General features: G+C 47.9%; 2 protein-coding genes across 3 annotated transcripts in view; both read right to left on the bottom strand.

The window, feature by feature from the left end:
- Positions 1 to 5258, bottom strand: part of slc23a1 (solute carrier family 23 member 1) — a 9117-nt gene extending 3859 nt beyond the window's left edge. The window contains exons 1-12 of the mRNA XM_087847668.1: positions 5219 to 5258; positions 4580 to 4741; positions 3768 to 3925; positions 3599 to 3687; positions 3458 to 3525; positions 2805 to 2986; positions 2584 to 2704; positions 2351 to 2507; positions 1672 to 1819; positions 1486 to 1591; positions 1253 to 1382; positions 1041 to 1184 (exon numbers count right to left, since the gene is read on the bottom strand). Of these exons, the coding sequence (XP_087703794.1) occupies positions 1041 to 1184; positions 1253 to 1382; positions 1486 to 1591; positions 1672 to 1819; positions 2351 to 2507; positions 2584 to 2704; positions 2805 to 2986; positions 3458 to 3525; positions 3599 to 3687; positions 3768 to 3925; positions 4580 to 4741; positions 5219 to 5236 (1483 nt within the window). The 5' untranslated portion in view covers positions 5237 to 5258. The remainder of the gene's footprint in view (positions 1 to 1040; positions 1185 to 1252; positions 1383 to 1485; positions 1592 to 1671; positions 1820 to 2350; positions 2508 to 2583; positions 2705 to 2804; positions 2987 to 3457; positions 3526 to 3598; positions 3688 to 3767; positions 3926 to 4579; positions 4742 to 5218) is intronic.
- Positions 5259 to 6321: 1063 nt separating this feature from the next.
- pwwp2a (PWWP domain containing 2A) lies at positions 6322 to 14619 on the bottom strand. Of its 2 annotated transcripts, XM_035915863.2 has the most exons (3): positions 13685 to 14619; positions 11597 to 12879; positions 6322 to 6991 (listed from the first exon to the last, which is right to left on the bottom strand). In XM_035915863.2, exons 1-3 carry the CDS (start codon positions 14602 to 14604, stop codon positions 6981 to 6983), a joined length of 2214 nt encoding a protein of 737 aa, XP_035771756.1. In that variant the 5' UTR covers positions 14605 to 14619; the 3' UTR covers positions 6322 to 6980. The 2 variants fall into 2 exon arrangements, with proteins under 2 accessions (XP_035771756.1, XP_006808882.2); XM_006808819.3 differs by lacking the exon at positions 6322 to 6991 and having other exon boundaries at positions 10492 to 12879.
- Positions 14620 to 21305: the final 6686 nt, after the last annotated feature.

Below are 21305 nucleotides of genomic sequence, written 5' to 3' on the forward strand. Positions count from 1 at the left end.
GGAGTTTTTCCTTCCCACTGTCGCCAAAGTGCTGCTCATAGGGGGTCATATGATTGTTGGGTTTTTCTCTGTATCTATGAAGCGCCTTGAGGCGACTGTTGTTGTGATTTGGCGCTATATAAATAAAATTGAATTGAATTGAAAGGTCGGTAGGACCTCACGCTGCAATCTCTGCCTCTCTTATCCGAACCATGCCATTAGTTCGATGGGTGCAGTGGTGGTGCTGGAACAGGCAGCTGCTGGGGCTTTCCATGATGCGTATCTTCTTCACTCACTATGTGTTTATGCACCTCTCTGCATTTAAGTGTTAGTGTCATGGTCCTGGGTCGGTGACCCAGCGTTTTCTGTTTCATTTTTGGTATCATCTTGTGTTTGGTGTTGATTCTTATTTTGTATTAGTTATTAGCATTTGAGTGTTCTCCCTTCTGTGCTCGGTTCGTGTCTCGGAGTTTGTGTTTGTAATGCAGTCTGTGAGTTTCCTGTTTTACTTTGAAGGTCTGTGTCTCATCGTGTCTAATTATGTTCAGCTGTCCATTACCTTGTGTATATTTATAGTGTGCGCCTGCCTGTTTTCCTTGTCGGTTCGTCTGTGTTATTTGGTCTTCTCCGTGTCTCTCTGCTCCTCTTTCTCCTCTTCATCCCCTGCAGAACCTTCTTATGTTTTCCTCTCCGTGTGATTTTGTGAGTTATGGTTTCGAGTTTTGTTTATTATTAGTTGTCCCCAGTTTAGGTTTATGTTTAGTTCTGCCCTGGCCTTTGTTATTTATCATTCACTGTAAATAAACTCACTCGCATCACCGCTGTCTGCAACTTGGGTCCTCACCACACGACTGCTGCCTGTGACAATTAGTTAGTATTCACCTCTGGCTCTCTCACTCTGGTTCTGCCGGACGTTTCTTAAATTTAATTGAATTGCATCACCACCTTCAGATAATTGCTGATGTTAGGATGAGTGAATGAAGGCAACCAGAAGATATCCTGCTCTGTTCCTGTGGTGTTATTTAGGAGGACAGCCGTGGCACAGGTAAACAGGGACTCACCTGTCTGAATGGAGTTGGGATGCGTGTCCAGGTACGTCGGCAGTGTCAGACCAAAGAACATGGAGAACCCAAGAACAAACAGATTTCTGGACGAGTTTAAATCGACCAGCTGCAGGTTTGACAGGCCGACAGCTGTTATCATACCTGAGAGACACATATGGTTTAGCGCAGCAGTACCACACCTGAATATACACCTGTTACCGGAGACTTACCGAAGAGCGTGCAGAACATTCCTCCCAGGATCGGGTCGGGCAGCGAGGCAAACAGAGCTGTGAACTTGCCGACGGTTCCCAGGACAAACATGATGCCGGCACCGTACTGCACCACCCGCCTGCTACCCACCTGCATACAGGTGAACGGATCATACACTCACAAATTAAGCACAAGTTAACACGTGAAATTACACCTGAGGACATGAACACACCCTTTCAGGGTGTGTGGCTACCTTGGTGATGCCGATGACACCTATATTTGGACTGGAGGAGGTGGAGCCGTTTCCTGTCCCCAACAGACCTGCAATGATGCAGCACACGCCCTCTATGAAAATCCCCCTGAAAACAAATTTAAAACAGACATGATCAACACCTGTTTGGGGGTGGAGCCTGTCTCATAAGGTGTGTTCCTCTCTCACCTGTTGATTGCATGGATAGGAGGGGGCGTGGCTCCAGACAGGCGAGCACAAGCATAGTAATCTCCGATTGACTCCACGATGCCCGCCATCGTCGCGCTCAGCATGCCCAACACCCCAGCAACCGTTATCACAGGCAACCCCCACTGGCCTATCAGAGAGAGACAGGAAGTCAGAGAATGTCATGTGATCATCCTTCATTCACCGATGCTCAGCTTAGCGTTAAAAACACGCCTTCGGATCAGATTTGATCCCAGACCGTACACATGAAGTCTGAAGTTACACAAAGTTCATAAAGTGACCACACCCCCTCTGAGAGCTCCACCCCCTCGCTCTGGGCCCTGAATCACTGACTCAGTGATTTTACAGTTTTTTTCCCAAGGTCAAACCGACTAACCAGTCGAAGCAGTACAAACTGGCGTTCCTGCTGTGGGAAGTAACAGACTTTCAGTGAAATTTCTTTTAAATATGGCATCAACATGGAGCCACACGGCAGGGGCGGGGCCGAGTGCTACCTGCTGCAGGTAACACAGTGACTGTGGATCAGAACCTCAGAGAAACTGATCCACCTCACCACCAACTCACAGTCGGCGCTGAAACAACCTCGTAACGGTGACACGGTGTCATTCAAACCTCAAACCACCTGGATACAAAGCATGACTGTCATTGGTTGGTGCCTTACATGGGTAAGGCATCCTGAACCAGGGCGACAATGTCATGATGTCCCCTCGGGCATCAGTGCGACCTTTGTGTCCATAGCGATCAGGGTCTCTTGGCAACAGGTCGGTCAGAGTGAGGACATAACAGACGAACCACCCCATCATGATGGCAAGGATGATCTGAAAGAGGGCGGAGCAAAAATTCAAATTACGTCATCACTGACATCATCATTGATTTGTGTTTATCTTTATTTACAGGAAACATCTTGAAGATCTGCACTCTGGTGGCCCTCAGGCCTTTCTTCCTGCTATACACAGGAACAGGAAGTGATGTCGCCCTTAGGTACTGAGCAAACAGCACAATCAGCAAAATACACCTGCAGAGAGAGAGAGAGACAACCGTTTGTCCCCCCAGTGTGCTAAATTCATGGATATGTAGTTCACTACAGCAGAACAGAAACAGGCGTGTCCACATACAGTGCTGAGAGGCCCCAGTGGGACCCAGCTCGGTCTCCAGCAGTTGTGAAGACCGAGAGGCCGATCAGTGAGATGGTCGGCGTGATGGTGAGCGGGCCGATGTACTCCAGCAGTAACCCAGGTAACCCACACAGACCAATCACGAGCTCCACCAGGCTGGACATAATGATGGCACCCTGAATCTGCGAACAAATAACTGTCATAAAGCAAGTAAACAAAAAAAATCCACTCCACAGACATGACAACTTGGATCCCACCACGAGGTGCTGCTACTGATGAGTCCTAGAGAATCCTGAAACAGGTGATACCTGCAGGTGTGGCTCTGGGTTCTCAGGAATTAAAGTGCTTTAATTTCATAGCGAAGCCTGTGAAGTAAAACACATCCTGGATTTGTAGAAATGGTCCAAGACCAAGGGCAGAGTCCTCCTGAACAAGGTTCCACCTGATTCAGGTCTGACTTTAGCCAAAATCAGAGACTTTCTTTGGGCTGGAAGCTCACAGGATTCTGACAGACCAGCACTGTCCAGACTGCTGGTGTCTTCCAGGAACCAGTTCAGGTTTAGGTCTGGCCTCTCACCGCCCTCAACCCACTGTGCCCACTTCAACCCACCTGGACCCACTGGAAACTACCTGCTGAGGAGCAGTGATCGTACCTCTCTGATTCGAGGCTTCCAGATGTGTGAGGTGTTCAGGGGAAGACTCCAGTTCCCATAAATCTCCTCTGTAGAGGAAAAAACAAATCACATGAGAGTTGTTTATTTACAAAAAACAGTAACAATCAGAGAGACTCCCACCTTCACTGGGACACCTCCACCTGTCCAGACTGAGGATTGCCTGAGCAGGAATGAGGAACGCAAACGCACTCGCCTGAAAGAGAGGAAGTCTACACACAAACACACATAACTGTCAGACTCTGCCCACTCGCCTGACTCATTAAGTCTCACCTGACTCCCTCAGACTCACCTGACACCCACGGTGGTCTGGATGAGAGTCGTGATGCCAACAGTCGTGAAAATGGTTCCAATCAGCTGACTGATGGTGTTTTGGTCTCCACCAACACACATGGCCTCAGCCAGAAGAAACGGCACAGCCACTGTACCACTGAAGCACGTCAGGTAATGCTGCACAAGGTAAAGCAGGTAACATTCACCTGTCACAAACTTCAGATCGAGTCAACAAGGTAGCTATCCTAAAAATGTTTCATCTAACCACCACCAAACCTGCACCAGTGATCAAACTACAAACAACCCCATCCAGTATTCCAGTTTAAACCAGTTTAGAAACAGTTTTACTTTCTTTCCTTTTTCTGGTTTCCTTTTCACTGAATAGTACAGCAAACAATTCAGTTGTGCTTTTGGCATAATGACAGTAAAACATTCTTATTCTTACTGTTTAAACCAGTATAATCCCAGGTTAAACCCATTTTAAACCAGTATAACCTCAGGTTAAACCAGTATAATCCCAGGTTAAACCCAGTAATCATTGTTTAAACCAGTATAATCCCAGTTAAACCTATTTTAAACCAGTATAACCTCAGGTTAAACCAGTATAATCACAGGTTAATCACAGTAATCCCAGTTTAAACCAGTATAGTCCCCGGTTAAACCAGTATAATCCCAGGTTAAACCCAGTAATCCCATGTTAAACCAGTATAACCCCCGGTTAAACTAGTATAATACCAGTTTGAACCTAGTAATCCAGTCTAAATCAATAATCCATGTTGAAATGTCTTAATCCCACAGTAGTCACATTTTCACCTGTAATTCCAGTCTCACCTGTAATCCCAGTAGAATACACAGGTACCATGGTGGGACATCTTCAATGGTGTAAATCATGTCTGACCCCACCCTCTGCGCATCCATTGGTTGTGTCTTTTTGCTCTCTTCTGTCCTTGGCAGGTTAGGTTTATTGGGTTTGTAGCCCCTCCCCTCATGACTCTGATTGGACAGACAGAAACACTTGGTTATCAGGTGCAGCAAACATCATGATTCACTTATTAACCATTATCGATTATTATATTTGTTGCTATTATTAAACAGATGTCAGAAGTCAAAACAAAACTAAAGAAGAAGAAAAAACAGAAGATGTCCTTTCTCTGCATATCACTCCAGGTCCACACATGGAAGTCAAACGAACACACACACGTTCTATCTGACACAGGTCACAGTGACCCTGATTAACCTGTAGACACAAAAACACCCAGTAAATTAGTCTGAAAGGATCCAAGTGTTTCCAGGTGTGCTTCAGTAGTTGTATGGAGGTCAGTTTACCACACCTGTTGTTTGTAGGTCAGTGCTCACTGTGTGTTATCACAGTTCAGTATACCCTTCCTTTAGCAAACCTGCCCTACTCTACTTGTCCTACACCCCACCTGCTAAACTCAGTAAAACAAAACTGATCAGTAATGACTTTACCTGAATGTCGGCTTCCATTACACCTGCGGCTGTTTGACTTCGAGCAGCAAACAGAGACAGAGTCTCAGGTGAAAGTCCACACAGATGAACAGGAATTATTAACCATCTCACACACACACACAAGGACTCCTGTCTGTGTGAGAGGTTTATAATCAGGTCGGGGGTCCACACACAGACAGGTTTATAATCAGGTTGGGATCCATACTCAGACAGGTTTATAATCAGGTCGGGTTAGGGTTAAAAACTAACCCAATTGTAAATTATAATAATAATAATAAAATAATAATGTTATAATAATAAATTATAACGATTATAATTATAAACCTGTCTGAGTGTGGACCCCCACCTGATTATAAACCTGTCTGAGTGTGGACCCCGACCTGATTATAAACCTGTCTGAGTGTGGACCCCGACCTGATTATAAACCTGTCTGAGTGTGGACCCTGACTTGATTATAAACCTGTCTGTGTGTGGACCCCCACCTGATTATAAACCTGTCTGTGTGTGGACCCCGACTTGATTATAAACCTGTCTGAGTGTGGACCCCCACCTGATTATAAACCTGTCTGAGTGTGGACCCCGACCTGATTATAAACCTGTCTGAGTGTGGACCCCGACCTGATTATAAACCTGTCTGAGTGTGGACCCCGACTTGATTATAAACCTGTCTGAGTGTGGACCCCGACCTGATTATAAACCTGTCTGAGTGTGGACCCTGACTTGATTATAAACCTGTCTGTGTGTGGACCCCCACCTGATTACAGCCCAGACCTATAAAACTGGTCTGGCAGAAGACAACCAGAGTCATAGAACCAAATGCACCCAGTATAAACAGTAAAACAAGCAGTATAACAAGTACGTTACTTAACATAACCAGTAACAACTGATAACTAGATATTCTTCAGCTATAGGTTAGACACCCAGTATAACCATTAATTATAACCACCTGTAATACTTCAGACTCACCTGTACAGCTGCTGCTGCTCAGCTGTAGGTTTGAATGTTTCACATTAAATGCTTGCATTGATGAAATGTGGCATTTACTTTGAAAAGAAAAGGCACTTCTTGCAGATTGCGTCCAATAACCCAGTGAGAGCAGACAGTTTGACACATGCAACCTTTTATTGCATTTTGTTTACAACTTTACAAGAAGAAGAATTTCCTGTTTGCATCATTTTAAAGACATAAAAACATGTGAGAAGCAAACTTCCAGGTAAAACACAGGTGTACCTGTGGTCGTCGTGGAGACGCTGTCACAGCATGACACTGTTTCTGTTTCGTCACCTGATCATTAACCAATCAAAACTGAGCACACCACCTGTTACAGCTGCTATGTTGGCAGTGTCCATCTGCTTGCAGCCTCTGTGGCAAGCTAAGCTAACACATCTCTGCTTCAGGTGTGTGGATGGGTGGAGCCTCAATGCCAGGTGAGTCTTCAAGAGGACAGTGCATTCACGTGCAGCAGTAAAGTCTGTAAATCTCGGTGACATCACTCCTTAAGCTACGAGCTGATTAGTTATTGGCTGATTGTGGAATGACAGTTGATTGGAGGACGCAAATTATAGCATTTAATTTCACTGATCCAAACCAGGTATCCATGGAAACGGGCAGTGTTCAGACCAGATCAATACATTTCTTATAAATATAAACTCTTTACTTAAATAATTATTGATTATTAATCATCTGTATCCATGTGACGATCCAGGCCCGCCCACAGCCTCTCAGCCAATCACAGCGCAGGATACTCAGTGTCAGCAGCTCTTCAGCGTTGTGCTGCAGAGAGAGAGAGAGAGAGAGTATTGATTAGGATCACCTGCTCAGACAGGGCAGCTCCCCTGTGATGTTAAGCAGGTGTTACACATCTGTGCTGATTGGCAACCAGCATGGACACGCCCACCAAACGCTTTTAGCACCGGTGTCACATTCTCAGGTGAACAGGTGAGTGCCTGACACAGGAGATCTTCAGCCTCACTGACCTGTGATACTTGCTACTGATTAACTATTCAGACAGAAGGCGCTCGTTTTTGACTTCCTGTTAATAAACCTGTATTCACAAACAGGAAGTGACCTCATCGTTATGACCATTTTCACTTATTGCATGGATCAATATGTTAATGATCAGTGATTGGCTGAGTGGCTCGTTAAGGACATGTAGTGACTGAGAGTCACCTGCAGGTGGCGCCTCCTCGTTGTGGCGAGTCAGACACAAAATGACAAATTTATTCCAGCAGAGCTGATCTCTGAGTAAAGACACATCTCGTGTTTTATTCACAATAGCACAGAAAACACGTCCGAGGTGTAAAGTGAGGACAGAACTGTGGAGGCAGGACCGTGCGTCCCCTCTAACATCAGCCTGTGAGGACAGCGGCTGGTCTGGTCTGAGTTCCTCAGCAGGCCTGATGCTGCAGCTGGACTCTTTGGATAGATGCAGTCGGCAGGTTAGCATCGTCCTGCTGTTTTTATTGTGAATAAAATACGAGTCCATGAGACTCTATTTAACTGACATTTTACTCAGAGAACTCTGGTTCTACATAAAAAACAGTCCCGGTGTGTCTGTGGGAACCAGTTTTTACTGGTTAACCAGCTCCGGGCTTTAGAGAGTCAATAATGCAAATCATGTGATCAAACTGAGACAGATGAGCTGAAACCTGCAGAGTCAGAGGACACAGATGAAGAGTGACCCTACCTATGTTTTCTTTCAATCAATAATAATGATTCAAATCAATAACAGTTATTAATCTTTGATAACAGCTAACACTAGCAACACACATCAGCTTGAGTAGCGGTTGTAGGTTTTGACAGGATCAGAAATAAGACGATCAGAGGGACGGCTCCGAGTGAGAGAAGCTGATGGTCTGAGCATGTGCAGAGGAGGGGGGGTGGAGGATGAAGGTGGAGCTGCAGGCAGGAGGAGGAGGAGCTCAGAGGAGGTTCATGGATGCAGTGAAGGAGGACACGCAGAGCGGTGGTGTGACAGAGGAGGTGGATGAGCCTCCTATCCTGTGACCTAAAGGAATTAACCACCACCTGACCAGCGAACCGACCAATCAGCCAGAGGCAGATTAGAAAATGAGAGGCAAATGTGGGCGGAGTCTGGGGGCACCTGAAGGACGAAGAAGAGTGAGGAGGAGATCAAAGAATCAGCTGATTAGTTTACCATAGTGTAGCCGGACCCGCCTCTCCAGCATTTAGCCTGAGCCTGTCAATCTGCTCATTGATCAGTAGTTTAGTCTGTTGATTGGTTGATTTATCAGTTTATTGATTGGAGTATCTGCTGTGGTCCCAAAGCTGCCCCTGACCACGCAGCTGTGTTTTTAAACGTGACTGTGGTTTTTCAACCTGCTGGCAGCGTCTGTGGCGATGATGCGATGCTGTTGGTTGTCATGGTGAAGCTAGAGCTGTGTTCTACCTGGTCTGTGAGGGGTGGGTGCTGACTGACAGAAGACTGACACACTGTGACCCCTGACCTCTCCGGGAGCAGCGAGCATCACAGATTTATCATCACAGCGCCCTCTCACGGGGTCAAAGGTGGACGTGGCTTCAGCGACATCACCTGGCGGTCTCTGAAGTCCTGTCAGAGGCGTGCTGAGTGTCACATCTTCATTTTTAAAACTGAACGGATGTGACACTGCTCGCTGATTGGCTAATGATTCGTCAATTACATCGTCTTAAAAGGCTGAAGGAAAACAACTGGACTATTATTAATAATTAGTTACTATTATTACATCGATACGAATATTAAGATGATAGTGGATGAACAACCGGCCTACGGGACCAGCCCCAGAGCTTTACACGCTTAAAGAAGTCCAGTCTCCTTCAACAGGAACCCGCCCAGCCACACGCCATCTACATCGTTAGCCAATGAGCTTTCCACAGATAATCCTTTTTAAACATAGTGATACTAACCCCCATAAACTGAGCCGGCAAGTTCACAGAGGTCAGAAAGCTGTTTATGATGTAACGTCATCAGCTGTTTCCAGGTCCAACCTCCGCTGCAGGTCAAACGAACGCTGCAGCATCACTGAGAGTTACAAACTGTCTAAAGTCTTTCCTCTGTAATAAAATAATCAGCTTTGCTGCTTTACCAGGTGCAACAGTTAAGTTTAACGTCCATGAAAACAGAATGTATTAAATTTAACAGAGTTAGAAGTTAGCAGGAAGTTAGCAGGAAGTTAGCTCGCTAGTTTCCACGTAAACATAAAAATTCAAACGTACAGCTCTGCTGTCACTTCAACATAAATGAAGACAGAAAACTAAACAGTTTGTAGGGTTACTGAAGTTTGGCTAGCTGCTATATAATGATGTGCTACGTGATCGCTAGCGACACAGCTACGTTAGCATAAACACAGTGAAGCTGGAGGATGAACGCTAACTTTTTTCCACTCGATGGTCAGGAACAAATGTAATCGCATGGCAAGATGCTGTAAACGGACCAAACTTCAGTCAGGAGAACAACTGAGATAATCCATCCACAACACGAGGTTAGTCATTCATGTACTGCTGCTGCAGTTACATCAGAGGGGTTTAAACGGAGCTTTAAAATGAACAGTGGTAATAAAAACAGGCCGACAGGGATCACTGACTGTTTTTAGAGGCTTGTTCAGATTAAACAGAAGAAAATACAAAGCACATTAAAAACACAACAGGCTTAATAAACGCAGGAGTTTGGACCCGGAGTTCATACATCACCACGTAACGACCGGATAAGTGATGACGTATGAACCATGAACAGTTCTGTAACCATGTCACCATCAGGTGGGCTCCAGAAGAAACGCGGGTTGAAGAACTTCGTCGCTGACAGCTGATGCTTTTTTCAGTGGCGGAGCTCAGTGATTGGATGCTACAGGTAACTGTGCCGACCTCTCAAACACTGACCCCGATCAGCTTTATCTACACCGAGTCTGATAACAGCTGATGACACGTGAGGACGTGTTCACCTGCTGCTACCTGCTTCACCAGCCGCGCTGGTCCAGCCTCAGCTTTGATCTAGAGGCACCTACGACGAAGCTAACGCACCTGAGCGGCACTCACAGGAACAACGGCGTTTAGATCAGTCCTGGATTTTTGTTTCAGGGTCTCTGGATCTGAACTAAAGGAATTAACCACCACCACCTGACCAGCGAACGGACCAATCAGCCACAAGAGGCAAATGTGGGCGGAGTCTGGGAGCAGCTGTGGAGACCCGTTTACCAAACATCTGTTTGCAGGTGAGAAAGGTCTCCGCCAGAGAAACACCACAGAAGAAGAGTGGAAATGATGAGGCGAAGGTCAGAGAAGTTTGAGCGTTTATTCAGATTCAAACAGGAAGCAACACATGTACACACTGTTCCCGTTACTTTGTCCAGCAGGACTCTCTGATCTGCAAACAGACGGTAAACAGTCTGACAGCAGAACCTTCATCACCATCATCATCAGAGAGCGTCGGGCCGCCCGAGCAGCCCGGGGCCTCGAACGTCCTGACAGCAGCTCAGCACGGCCACGTCGGGGCCCCGGGCCGCGGGTTGGACCTCACTTTGTTCACAGTTTATTCAATTCTGAACGGAAACGAAGTTTCTAGGAAAAAAAACAAGTTTTCAGTCTGTTTTATCAACAGGAAGTGACATCACACCGCCAGCCACTCAGATCAGTCAATCACTACGAGGAGCTTAATTAGTGTTTATTAATACTGTGACATCATCGCTCTGTCAGCCAATCAGGCTCAATTATCTACAAAACATTTCCCACGGTGCGGAAAACTGAAACGCCGCCAGTGACTGAAGATAGCCCCGCCCCTGACAGATCCCCTCATAAACGTGAAACACACTCATCATTGTCCATCAGTCATTTTAGCTCCTCCCACCTCCTCTGAAAGGGCGGGGCCTGTCTGAAAGGGGTGGGCAGTGAGGATGGGGCGAGTGGGCGGCGGCCGATGCTACGTCTCAAACTGCGTAAGCAGCGCCCGCACCTCCGGTGTGAGCTGCTTGGCGGCGCTGGCGGCCTCGGCGATGGCGCGGCGGTACGGGCCCTTCCGCTTCCTGTCGAAACGCGACTGGAACGTCTCCAGGAAGGGCGACAGCTGCGCGAGCGGCAGGAAGGACGTGGTGGGCGAGCCGAACCACGACACACGCGCCTCCTGCTGCACCGCCAGCCCCGTATCGCCGCGCCGCGACACCGTAATGCCGAGCACACGCGCCGGCCACCACGGGAAGCCGTAGATCTTCGCCCACACAATATCGCCGACGCACACGGTGCGGCCGTCTGGGAGCGGACATTTTGAAACGGCCTTGGAGAAGACGGAGGATGACGATGACGAGGAGGAGGAGGAAGACGACGTGGAAGACTTACGGCGCCTCTTCAGGTCGCTGCCCTCCTCCCCAACGCCACACTGCACTTCCTCACCATTAGCTCTGAGGGGAGGGCCAGCGGGCGGCGAGGAGGGGGGGCACCGTGGAGCTGAGGAGGCGGAGTTATGGGAGGGAGAGGAGGAGGAGGGAGGGTCTCCGGGTGGGGGGAGTTCAAAGTTGTCTGTGGAGCTACACTCTGAGGGGGTGGAGTCTAGAGAGGAGGAGGAGGGAGGACCTCCTACTCTCCCCTCAGACGCTGCCTGCATCTCCGCGGCAACGCTTCCCATACAGGATGGCGTTGGGGGAGGAGCAGTTACTTGAAGTGGGGGCGTGGCTGCGGATGGGTTGGGTGTTGAGGCGGGGCTTAGTTCTGGTTTGGGAGGTGATGAGCGAGCGCTGAGTTTGGGCGGGGACGAGGAGGAGGAGGAGCTCTGTGCCTGGCTGTCGTCGGTACGATACCTTTGGGGTTTGAGGCGCATTCTGGGCGGAAGCGGCGTGCTGGCGGCGGCGCTGAGGTGCTGCAGGCGCCGGGTGAAGTGGACCTTCTGGTTGTGGTTCTGCAGGGTGGCGGCTCGGGTCACGGCCTTGGGGCGGTCCTGGTCCTGGTCTTTGTGCCGGCGCGGCGGCGGCGTTTGCGAGCTCCTCACCAACGTCTTGAGCACCTGCCGCGCCTTGGAGCGGTCAGCTGACCCTTTGGAGTTCAGCTTCAGGCGCATGCGGCTCGAGGTCGCCGAGGATGAGGATGAGGCCACTCCCCTCAACACGCGGCGGGAAGAGGATGGTGACGAAGATGACACACGTATCCCTGATGACGAGCGCCGGTCGGCGGCCGGGGGCCGTCCTTTGTCGTCGCTCCTCAGACGCTTGACCTCAGCAGAGATCGGTCCTTCTGCTACCTTCCGCCGCCGCGAAGTCTCGTCGCCCCTCAGGTCCACTGGCCCCCGCCGCGTCTCCCGGTGCCCGCCTGACGCCACCACCCCTTTGCATTTGTCGCAGAGTACCTGTCGGGGGCGGAGCTTGATGGCGTTCATGATGGAAGTGGGCTCTTCGCAGCGGTAGCGCCTCTTTGGCCGTTTAATCTTGCGCGGCGGCGGCTGAGGTAAGGCCTGGTTGTAGGTGTCCCTGATGAACAAAGGAGGCGGGTACGGCGCCCCCTCCTGAAACAGCGGTGGCGGTTTAGAGGTGCAGTCCTGAGGAGGGGGCGGAGCAGCGTTCTCTTCCTTTTTGATGGGCGGAAAGTCGTCGCTAACCGGCAGCGGCTGCTGGAGAGACGTGGGAGGTCGACTCCGGTCGTCCCGGCGTGGGAACACGGTGATGGGAATCCCGTACGGACCGAACCTGGAAGCAAACATGGCGAGCGTGAGACCCCGATGCAGCCAGCGCATCACACATGGAAAACACGGCAGTAATCGGTCACATGTGTGATTACTGCTCGTACACATGCAGTGCAAAAGTCCTGAGTCACCCCCACCTACTCATATTCAGACCCCCCCCCCCCCCCCCCCCCCCCCCCCAAACAAACAGTAACTGACAACAATGACTTTAAGTGATGATGCAGACAAACCGCTGCAGCAACGCTCAGCAACGAAAAGTGATTCAAGACTTTTGCACAATGACAACAACACTGTGTGTGTTTATATATCAGAGACCACTGTGGAAACACCACTGTGGAAACACCACTGTGTCACTCTGTGTCTGTGGCCATGAAGGTTATGAGTGGTTGATTATCCATCAGCACTCACTACACTGCTGAAACAGTGACGTCAGAGGTCTGTGTTTTATCACCTGGTGACGTGTCTTGGCCCCCCCCCCCCCCCCCCCCCAGCAGAGCGCTGCAAAGACACTCTCATTCTTGCTTCTGTCCTGTATCCATCACCAACCAGGTCAAAGGTCAGCAGGTAATGATGCTCAGGTGTGTCTGGCTAACACTGCAGCCTAATCAATCCCCGCAGCCGTTTAATGAGGAGCAGGAGCTCCTGCAGGTGTTTACCTGACCAACAGCCTGTTCATACAGGTGAGCTGGACACATTTAAATTCCTAAAAAATTGACAAATGTAAATAATCATTTTTGATTGTTTCTAAACTACCTCAGGATCAATCACTAATCAATCACATCCATCCCCTGCTGCTAATAAAGTTTCACCTTTTTGAAACGTCCATCAGGACCCCGGAGAACACCTTCTCTCCCAGCCGGAAAGACACCACCAGCGCGTCATCGATGACGTGGTCCAGGCAGACACGAACCTCGGACCCGAGACTGAGGTCCAGCACAGAGTCAGCTGCGGCTCGATCCTCGGCGGCAGGCTCGGTCAGCAGCCGCCGTTTCGGTGAGCGGCAGGGCGGGGAGGAATCCCTCGGGCCTCGGGCAGCCGGCTCCTCGGGCCCCGCCGGGTCCGGGTCCGGACCGTCCGCCGTCCCGTCCAGCACAGTGTCCGTCGCGGGCCTCCGCTCCGCCTGCTCCAGGCTCGTGTAACCCCGTTCCCGGCCCGCGGTCTCGGCTCGGTCCGTGGTCTCGTTGGTGGTGGGTTCGGCAGGTTCGGCCAGAGACAAGCCGGCCTCGGTGACGGGCGGCGCGGCCGGGAATGAGTGCAAGAACACGGCGGAGGGCTGCGGGTCCGGGCCGCGGTACGCCTCCTGCGCAGACACGTCTCCGCCGCCCTCCGGGTCCGCGGGCAGTCCGGGGGAGAAGCGGTCCGCGTTGACCCGCTCCGGCGGCCCGGAGCCGCTAGCTTCGTCGCTCTCCGGATGCGCGTTTCCCGCCGCGGGCTCCAGCTCCGGCCTGACATGGCGGCCCTCCGCGTCCCCTCCGTCCTCCGCCCGCATCGCGCCTAGGTCCAATGCCGGCCCGGTCTCCTGCGGTCCCTCGCACTCCGATCGGGCTCCCGGGAGACCCGGTCCCGCCGGGCCCTGCACTGGCGGACCCTCGTCGGTCGCTGTTGTTGTCGGAACCGCCGCAGCTCCTGGCTCTGCAGCCACGGCCGCCATTTTCTTCCGCTGTGCTGCCGAGCGGAGCGGAGCCCCTCCCTCCCGCAACACAGGCCAACGGCGCAGGCGCACCGCCATTCGCCGACACCCCAGTCAATCAAATGGGACGCGGCAAAACTTCGTCTCTGATTGGCTGATTATGTCAGAGCGTGGTAAGGCTGCCAGAGGCCGCCAGGGGGCGTGTATCTTTGACGAAACAAAAACATGAGGAATAACCAACGCAGAGCGGATCGATGTGTGACCACAGAGGCAGAAAAAGGAGCAGACACAGCATCACGGAGGTCCCAGTAATCACAACACCGAAACCTGTGATCGACAAGCAGCTGATCAGCGGGCTCTCTGTTCTGTGTCAGTGACAAACATGACCGTATAGGATCACATCAAACACACTCCTATACTTTAAAGCTCTGAACAACAAGTAGCCCCCCTCAGAAACGTCTGCCCTCTCTCTGAAATAAAACTTTCTGTTTGTACGTTCGGAGCCAATCACAGCCCTAATCTAAACACAGTAATCTGCCTTCATGATCCTGAATAACAGCGCCACCGCGTGGCTGCTCCAAGTCTCCCTGAATGCTTGAAAACACTAAGGGTTAAAAACACAATCACGAACTCTTCAACCTTCCTCCAGCTGTCTCTATACTAACACTGACGTTTCCTGCCTTTTGTGACTTTATATGACTCCTTTGTTCTACTGTGAGTGAAAAAGAAGTTTACCAGACTCTGTTTTTATTTACATTTAGATTCAATTCAGTGAAACTTTATTTATATAGACCCAAATAACCACAGCAGTTGGCTGAGAGTGCTGTATACTGTGGGGTAACGACACAGAGTAACCCCAACCATCATACAAGCCCCTGTGGGCGACTGTTGGAGTAAACAGATTCATATTAAGTGAAACTAACATGAGAGCGTGAAGAAGACACACTCTGAGCATCACACACTGTGACAGTTTCACACTGTGACAGTTTCACACTTGGACCGTTGATGTGAAGTCTGTCAGATAACCTTTGGTCCTAAATGACTGTAACATTTATCTTTCGGGGTCAATTCTACTCAGTTTAGTGTTAAAATTAACAATGAAATATGTGAAAATATTACATATTGACAGTGTTCCGAGTAATCTGATTACACTTTAATACTTCATTTTTATTTCTCTGGGGTGTCAAGTTTTCATATTGATCCTGTTATAAATCTGTGCTCTAACCTATATGATGGAAGGAAACCCAAAGCTACAGGTTACAGTAGCAGCATTTATCGTGTCATCTAATGAACAAAGCCTCACAGTAGCACACAGTGCTGCTAATCACACACAGCACTACGGAACCACTATGTCAAAGGCCTGGGATAATGCAAGCTGGTACTTCTGCTCCATATCACACAAAACACAGAGCAGCATATTCAGTTCACAGCAACAAAGAGGAAAACTAATAAAGGAAACAGTTGAACAAAGAGTTAACTATGGATGTACTTTAGAGCTTTAGCTTGTAAGTAAAAGAGAAGAATTACCATAGAGCTAATATTCCTTAGCAGCTACAGTATGACGACAGATAAGTAACAGGCTAACTGCTAGCAAAGATGCTTAGACACATTTAAACATCAGTAACAAATCTATCATGCTATCAGTTAACAAATACAAAATACATATCACACAGTTAGTGTATTTCTTTGGCATTTTGCTTAAAACAATATAAACCAGTGGAGTTAACTCTATGGTAACGTTACACTCTTTTCTGAGAGTTTGTTCTCTTATTGAAGCTAATTAGCGATTATTAGCTTACAGTAATTTAGCTGTTAAAACTTTCAGTGGGAGAAACGTTTCGTCACTCATCCAAGTTCACGATGAAGGTGAAACCTGTGGTACACAGCTGATTATTAGAGATAGATTGACCATATTTAAGATTGAAGCATTCATTAATGCCAGGACTTCTTTGAGCAGTTTTGTAGGAATGGGGTCTAAAAGACACGTTGATGGTTTGGAGGAAGTAATTATTGAAGTTAACTCAGAAAGATCAATTGGAGAAAAAGAGTCTAAATGAGCACTGATGGTACTGAAAGCAGCTGTTGATAATATTACATCTGTGAGATGATTATGAGTCATTTTTTCTCTAATGGTTCCCCAAAAGTTGATTCTGTTCATCTGGACGTTTTCAGTGGGAGAAATGTTTCGTCATCATCCAGGTGACTTCTTCAGTCTCAGCTGACTGCAGGTTTCAATCTTATAAACAGCACATTTCCAAAATGACTGAAACCAGCACCACTGAAGGAACAAAGGGCTGGGAGGTCGGTTCCTTGATCATTAGTATGCAAACTCTCATGACCATTGATCAACAACCACTGATCAATGGCCATGAGTACCATTCACCCACAATAATTATTTTATCTGAGCTGAGCACTAAATCAGATAAAAAGTCTGAGAAATCAGACAGAAACTGTGTAAAGCCCAGGTGGACAATAAATGATAACGAATACGACTGGTTTTTGAGTTTTACAGCTGGGATGGACAAGGCTAAGCATCAGGCTTTCAAATGAGTTAAACGTCTGTCTGGGTGTTTGGTTGATTGATAGGCTGGTGTGGAATTATTCTAACAGCAGTTGCCTCAAGGCGCTTTATATTGTACAGTAGACCCTACAATAATAGATACAGAGAAAAACCCAACAATCAAATAAATGGTAAATGGTCTGTATTTGTATAGCGCTTTTACTAGTCCCCCCTAGGGACCCCAAAGCACTTTACACACCCAGTCATCCACCCATTCACACACACATTCACACACTGGTGAAGGCAAGCTACAGTTGTAGCCACAGCTGCCCTGGGGCAGACTGACAGAAGCGAGGCTGCCATATCGCGCCATCGGCCCTTGTGGCCATCACCAGTAGGCGGTAGGTGAAGTGTCTTGCCCAAGGACACAACGACCGAGACTGTCCGAGCTGGGGCTCGAACCGGCAACCTTCCGATTACAAGACGAACTCCCAACTCTTGAGCCACGATCGCCCCTTGATCCTGGGTTTAAATAACCCCTATGAACAAGCACTTTGGCAACAGTGGGAAGGAAAAACTCCCTTTTAACAGGAAGAAACCTCCGGCAGAACCAGGCTCAGGGAGGGGCGGGGCCATCTGCTGTGATTGGTTGGGGTGAGAGAAGGAAGACAGGATAAAGACATGCTGTGGAAGAGAGACAGAGGTTAATAACAGATATGATTCAATGCAGAGAGATCTGTTAATACATAGTGAGCGAGAAAGGTGACTGGAAAGGAAAAATTCAATGCATCATGGGAATCCCCCGGCAGCCTACATCTATTGCAGCATAACTAAGGGAGGATTCAGGGTCACCTGGTCCAGCCCTAACTATATGCTTTAGCAAAAAGGAAAGTTTGAAGCCTAATCTTGAAAGTAGAGATAGTGTCTGTCTCCTGAATCCAAACTGGAAGCTGGTTCCACAGAAGAGGGGCCTGAAAACTGAAGGCTCTGCCTCCCATTCTACTTTTAAATACTCTAGGAACAACAAGTAGGTCTGCAGAGCGAGAGCGAAGTGCTCTAATAGGGTGATATGGTACTACAAGGCAGTGTTGGGTAAGTTACTTTAAAATAGTAACTTAGTTACATTACTAGTTACTTCTATCAAAAGTAACTCAGTTACTTCAAGTTACTCGTTACTTTCAAAGTAACTAGTTACTAGGGAAAGTAACTTTGGTTTTACTCAGAATTCTCTTGTTAATGTGTTGCTTCCGTAACTTTGCCAGTCTTCTAGCTTGCTTACTTGCCACAGTGCACTGTGCCACCTACCAATAGAAAGGAAAAGATAATGTGCATATTTCCACAAGAGAAATCCCACGCCTGGACCGTCATTGACTGCTGCCATGATTCTAGCCTAGGTCACAGCGTCATGTGCGCCTTTTACATCCAACACGAAAACTGCAGTCGTGGTGCTTTGATTGTACTCAGAACTCGGAAATTCTGCCTTCTGAATAGGAAGATGTAGGTAACACCACACTGCAGATGAGCTGCATACAGGGCTGGACTGGGACAAAAAATTGGCCCGGGCATTTTGACTAGAGACTGGCCCACCATTACAGGAAAAATCATAAAGCCTTTGAATGAAAGCAAACGCTGTTGTGACAGTGATGTTCACTGTTTGATGGTATATATGCATCAATCTATCAATCCTTTGTTGTAAGATTGAGATAATTATTTTTTAAAAGCTAGACATTTTAAATGAGAATATGAAAGAAAAGTATTTCTTTGTGCCCCCCTCTCCCTGTTAATGCCCTACCTGGCCCCCCTGGCAAAACTTTGCTAGATCCACACCTGCACAGTTACCAGCTGTCAGCTACCTAAAAAGGATCCTGGGGTTATCTGTCTCTCAGAAACAGTTCATAACTTCCCTTCAACTCATTCATGTCACCTAAAAGGTAAACCTGTTTCTCCATCACCTGTTCAGCTCTGATTCAGTAAGGACATCTCCTGGTTTCATCTTCATGTTTCCCTCTCACCAGATAACCAAACCGACATCATGACCAGCAGCTATACAGCTGTGGCTCCAGCAAACATCAACTGATACTAGAAATTAATATTAAATAAATGCTAACAACAGCTGATCAAACTTAAACGTGCTGCTGTTGTTTAACGCGACATGGTTTCCTCTTTCTGGCGCAAAGTGGGCGATAAACAAACAAGAGAGCCGATCAGCTGATCATTGATGAGTTTTCATGATTGAAGTAGAAACGGGAGAGGGAGGGGGGAGAATGAAAGAAGAAGAGGCAGCTGTGCAGCAAAGACACAGATTAACTCCAGCTTTGTGCCTTTTTCATTGTAGCTGAATTACGGGACAAACTGTTCCTTTTCACCTCAATAAGAAACGCATAATATTTTCTCTGAATACCAGACGGGACGGTTGGCAACTCTAATAACTTATGAACAAAATAAAGTTCAACATCATTAACTTCATAGCACCCACCCAGCTGTATAGAAACTCCGTCATGCTAGTACGCAGTATGGAAAAAGTCAGAATAACGAAAATAAACTCCACCTATACTTGGTTTATATCTGACCCAGATAGACTGCAGGTCATAACTTCTTACCTGAAGTTCAGTTCACACTTGGACCGGCGGCCGCCTCGGGTCTCTTTTCCTTCTGCGTCCCCTTTCCCTCATCCACCTGCTGCCTCCACCACTTGCTAATGTTACTGAATCTGTGGAAGCTCCGCGATAGCCGCCACACGAAGTAACGAGTAACGACCCTATCTAAATCCCAGTAACGACTAACGCGTTCCTGATTTTGGCATAATAACTAGTTACCGTGCTCGTTACCACAATAATAACGTAGTTACTGTAACGCGTTACTTAATAACGCGTTAGTCCCAACACTGCTACAAGGTCATTAAGATAAGATGGGGCCTGATTATTTAAGACCTTGTATGTGAGGAGCAGGATTTTGAATTCTGGATTTAACAGGAAGCCAAAACAGGAGAAATCTGCTCTCTCTTTCTAGTCCCTGTCAGGACTCTTGCTGCAGCATTTTGGCTAGGTGATCGTCTGATTGTTGGGGTTTTCTCTGTATTATTGTATTGTGTATAAAGTTTGTTGAGGCGACTGTTGTTCTTATTTGGCACTTTCTAAATGAAAATGAGTTGAATTTAATTTAACAGAAGGAAGACGAAGGCAAACGTAAGGTAGGAAAGGAGAGAGAGAAGGGTTAAGCAAAAGAAGGCAGCAAGAAAAAGAAAAAACAAAGTCTCGTGTATTCGTTACATTCAGCTGCTGTAGGGAGGAGCCAAAAGAAGAGCCTCTTCATCTCAACCTGGCCACACGTCGCTGATGAAAGCTAAGAACAGCACTAAAAACGTGTTTTTGTTTGTTTAGTATGGTTTTGTTTTGGGGGTTTTCTTCACAGCCTTGTGCCTCAAACGCCTTCGACGCTTATTCCCCTCCGATGTTGACGGTGGATCAAGGAGACCAGCGCACGCAGGCCCAGATGTCTTCATTGGCTGTCTCTCACCCTTTACCCGCCCCTGCTGCTCGTCATGTGTTTCTTTGGTGTTTTTTCTGTTCTCAAACTGATCTCCCTGTTGGAGCTCAGTCTGGGGGAGTTATTTTTTTCTCCTTATCTTTCCTCATGTGGTGCGTTTCCATTGTTATACCTCTCTGACCTGTCTTCCCCATGTGATGTTTGTGTCATGTATGTATGGTCGGAGGGTAAGCTGGCGCCGCCATTGCGTGCAATAGGTCGGCAGCCTTATGAAATTATGGCTAATTATGAAATTTCCCCTTGCGGGACTAATAAAGGTGTCTTATCTTATCTTTATCAAGCCTAAGCTTTTAAAACAGCTGCAGACAGTCTGAAAGTAATCTGATTACATTCGATTATGATTTCACACATTGAGATTCAGCCAGTACACTTTTAAAAGGTACAGTTTGAATTTTAATGTCTCTGGAAACCACCTGACTCAGTCTCAGGGGGTCTGACCAACACCCCCACCACCCTCATCACCTGCCTGTTGCACACTTTTCAGGGGTGTTTTGTCCAGTCAGGTTAAACTCAATGAATGTCACGGTTTGACGTCTTCATGGACACTTTGCTCTTTGTTTACCTGTTGCCATGCTGACCTGTGCTATCACAGCTCCACTGATGATGGCTTTTGTGGTTGTAGCTCAGGAAGTAGAGCAGGTCATCAACTAATTAGGAGGTTGGTGTGTTGATCTTTGATTGCTCAAGTCTGTATGCCAAGAGTGGATCAAACGGACCTTTTTTAGTAAAGTAGTAAAACCTTTATCCTACCCAG

Source organism: Neolamprologus brichardi, chromosome 10 (genome assembly GCF_056152115.1).
Source record: "Neolamprologus brichardi isolate AB-2024 chromosome 10, ASM5615211v1, whole genome shotgun sequence".
In the NCBI taxonomy this organism is placed as follows: Eukaryota; Metazoa; Chordata; class Actinopteri; order Cichliformes; family Cichlidae; genus Neolamprologus; species Neolamprologus brichardi.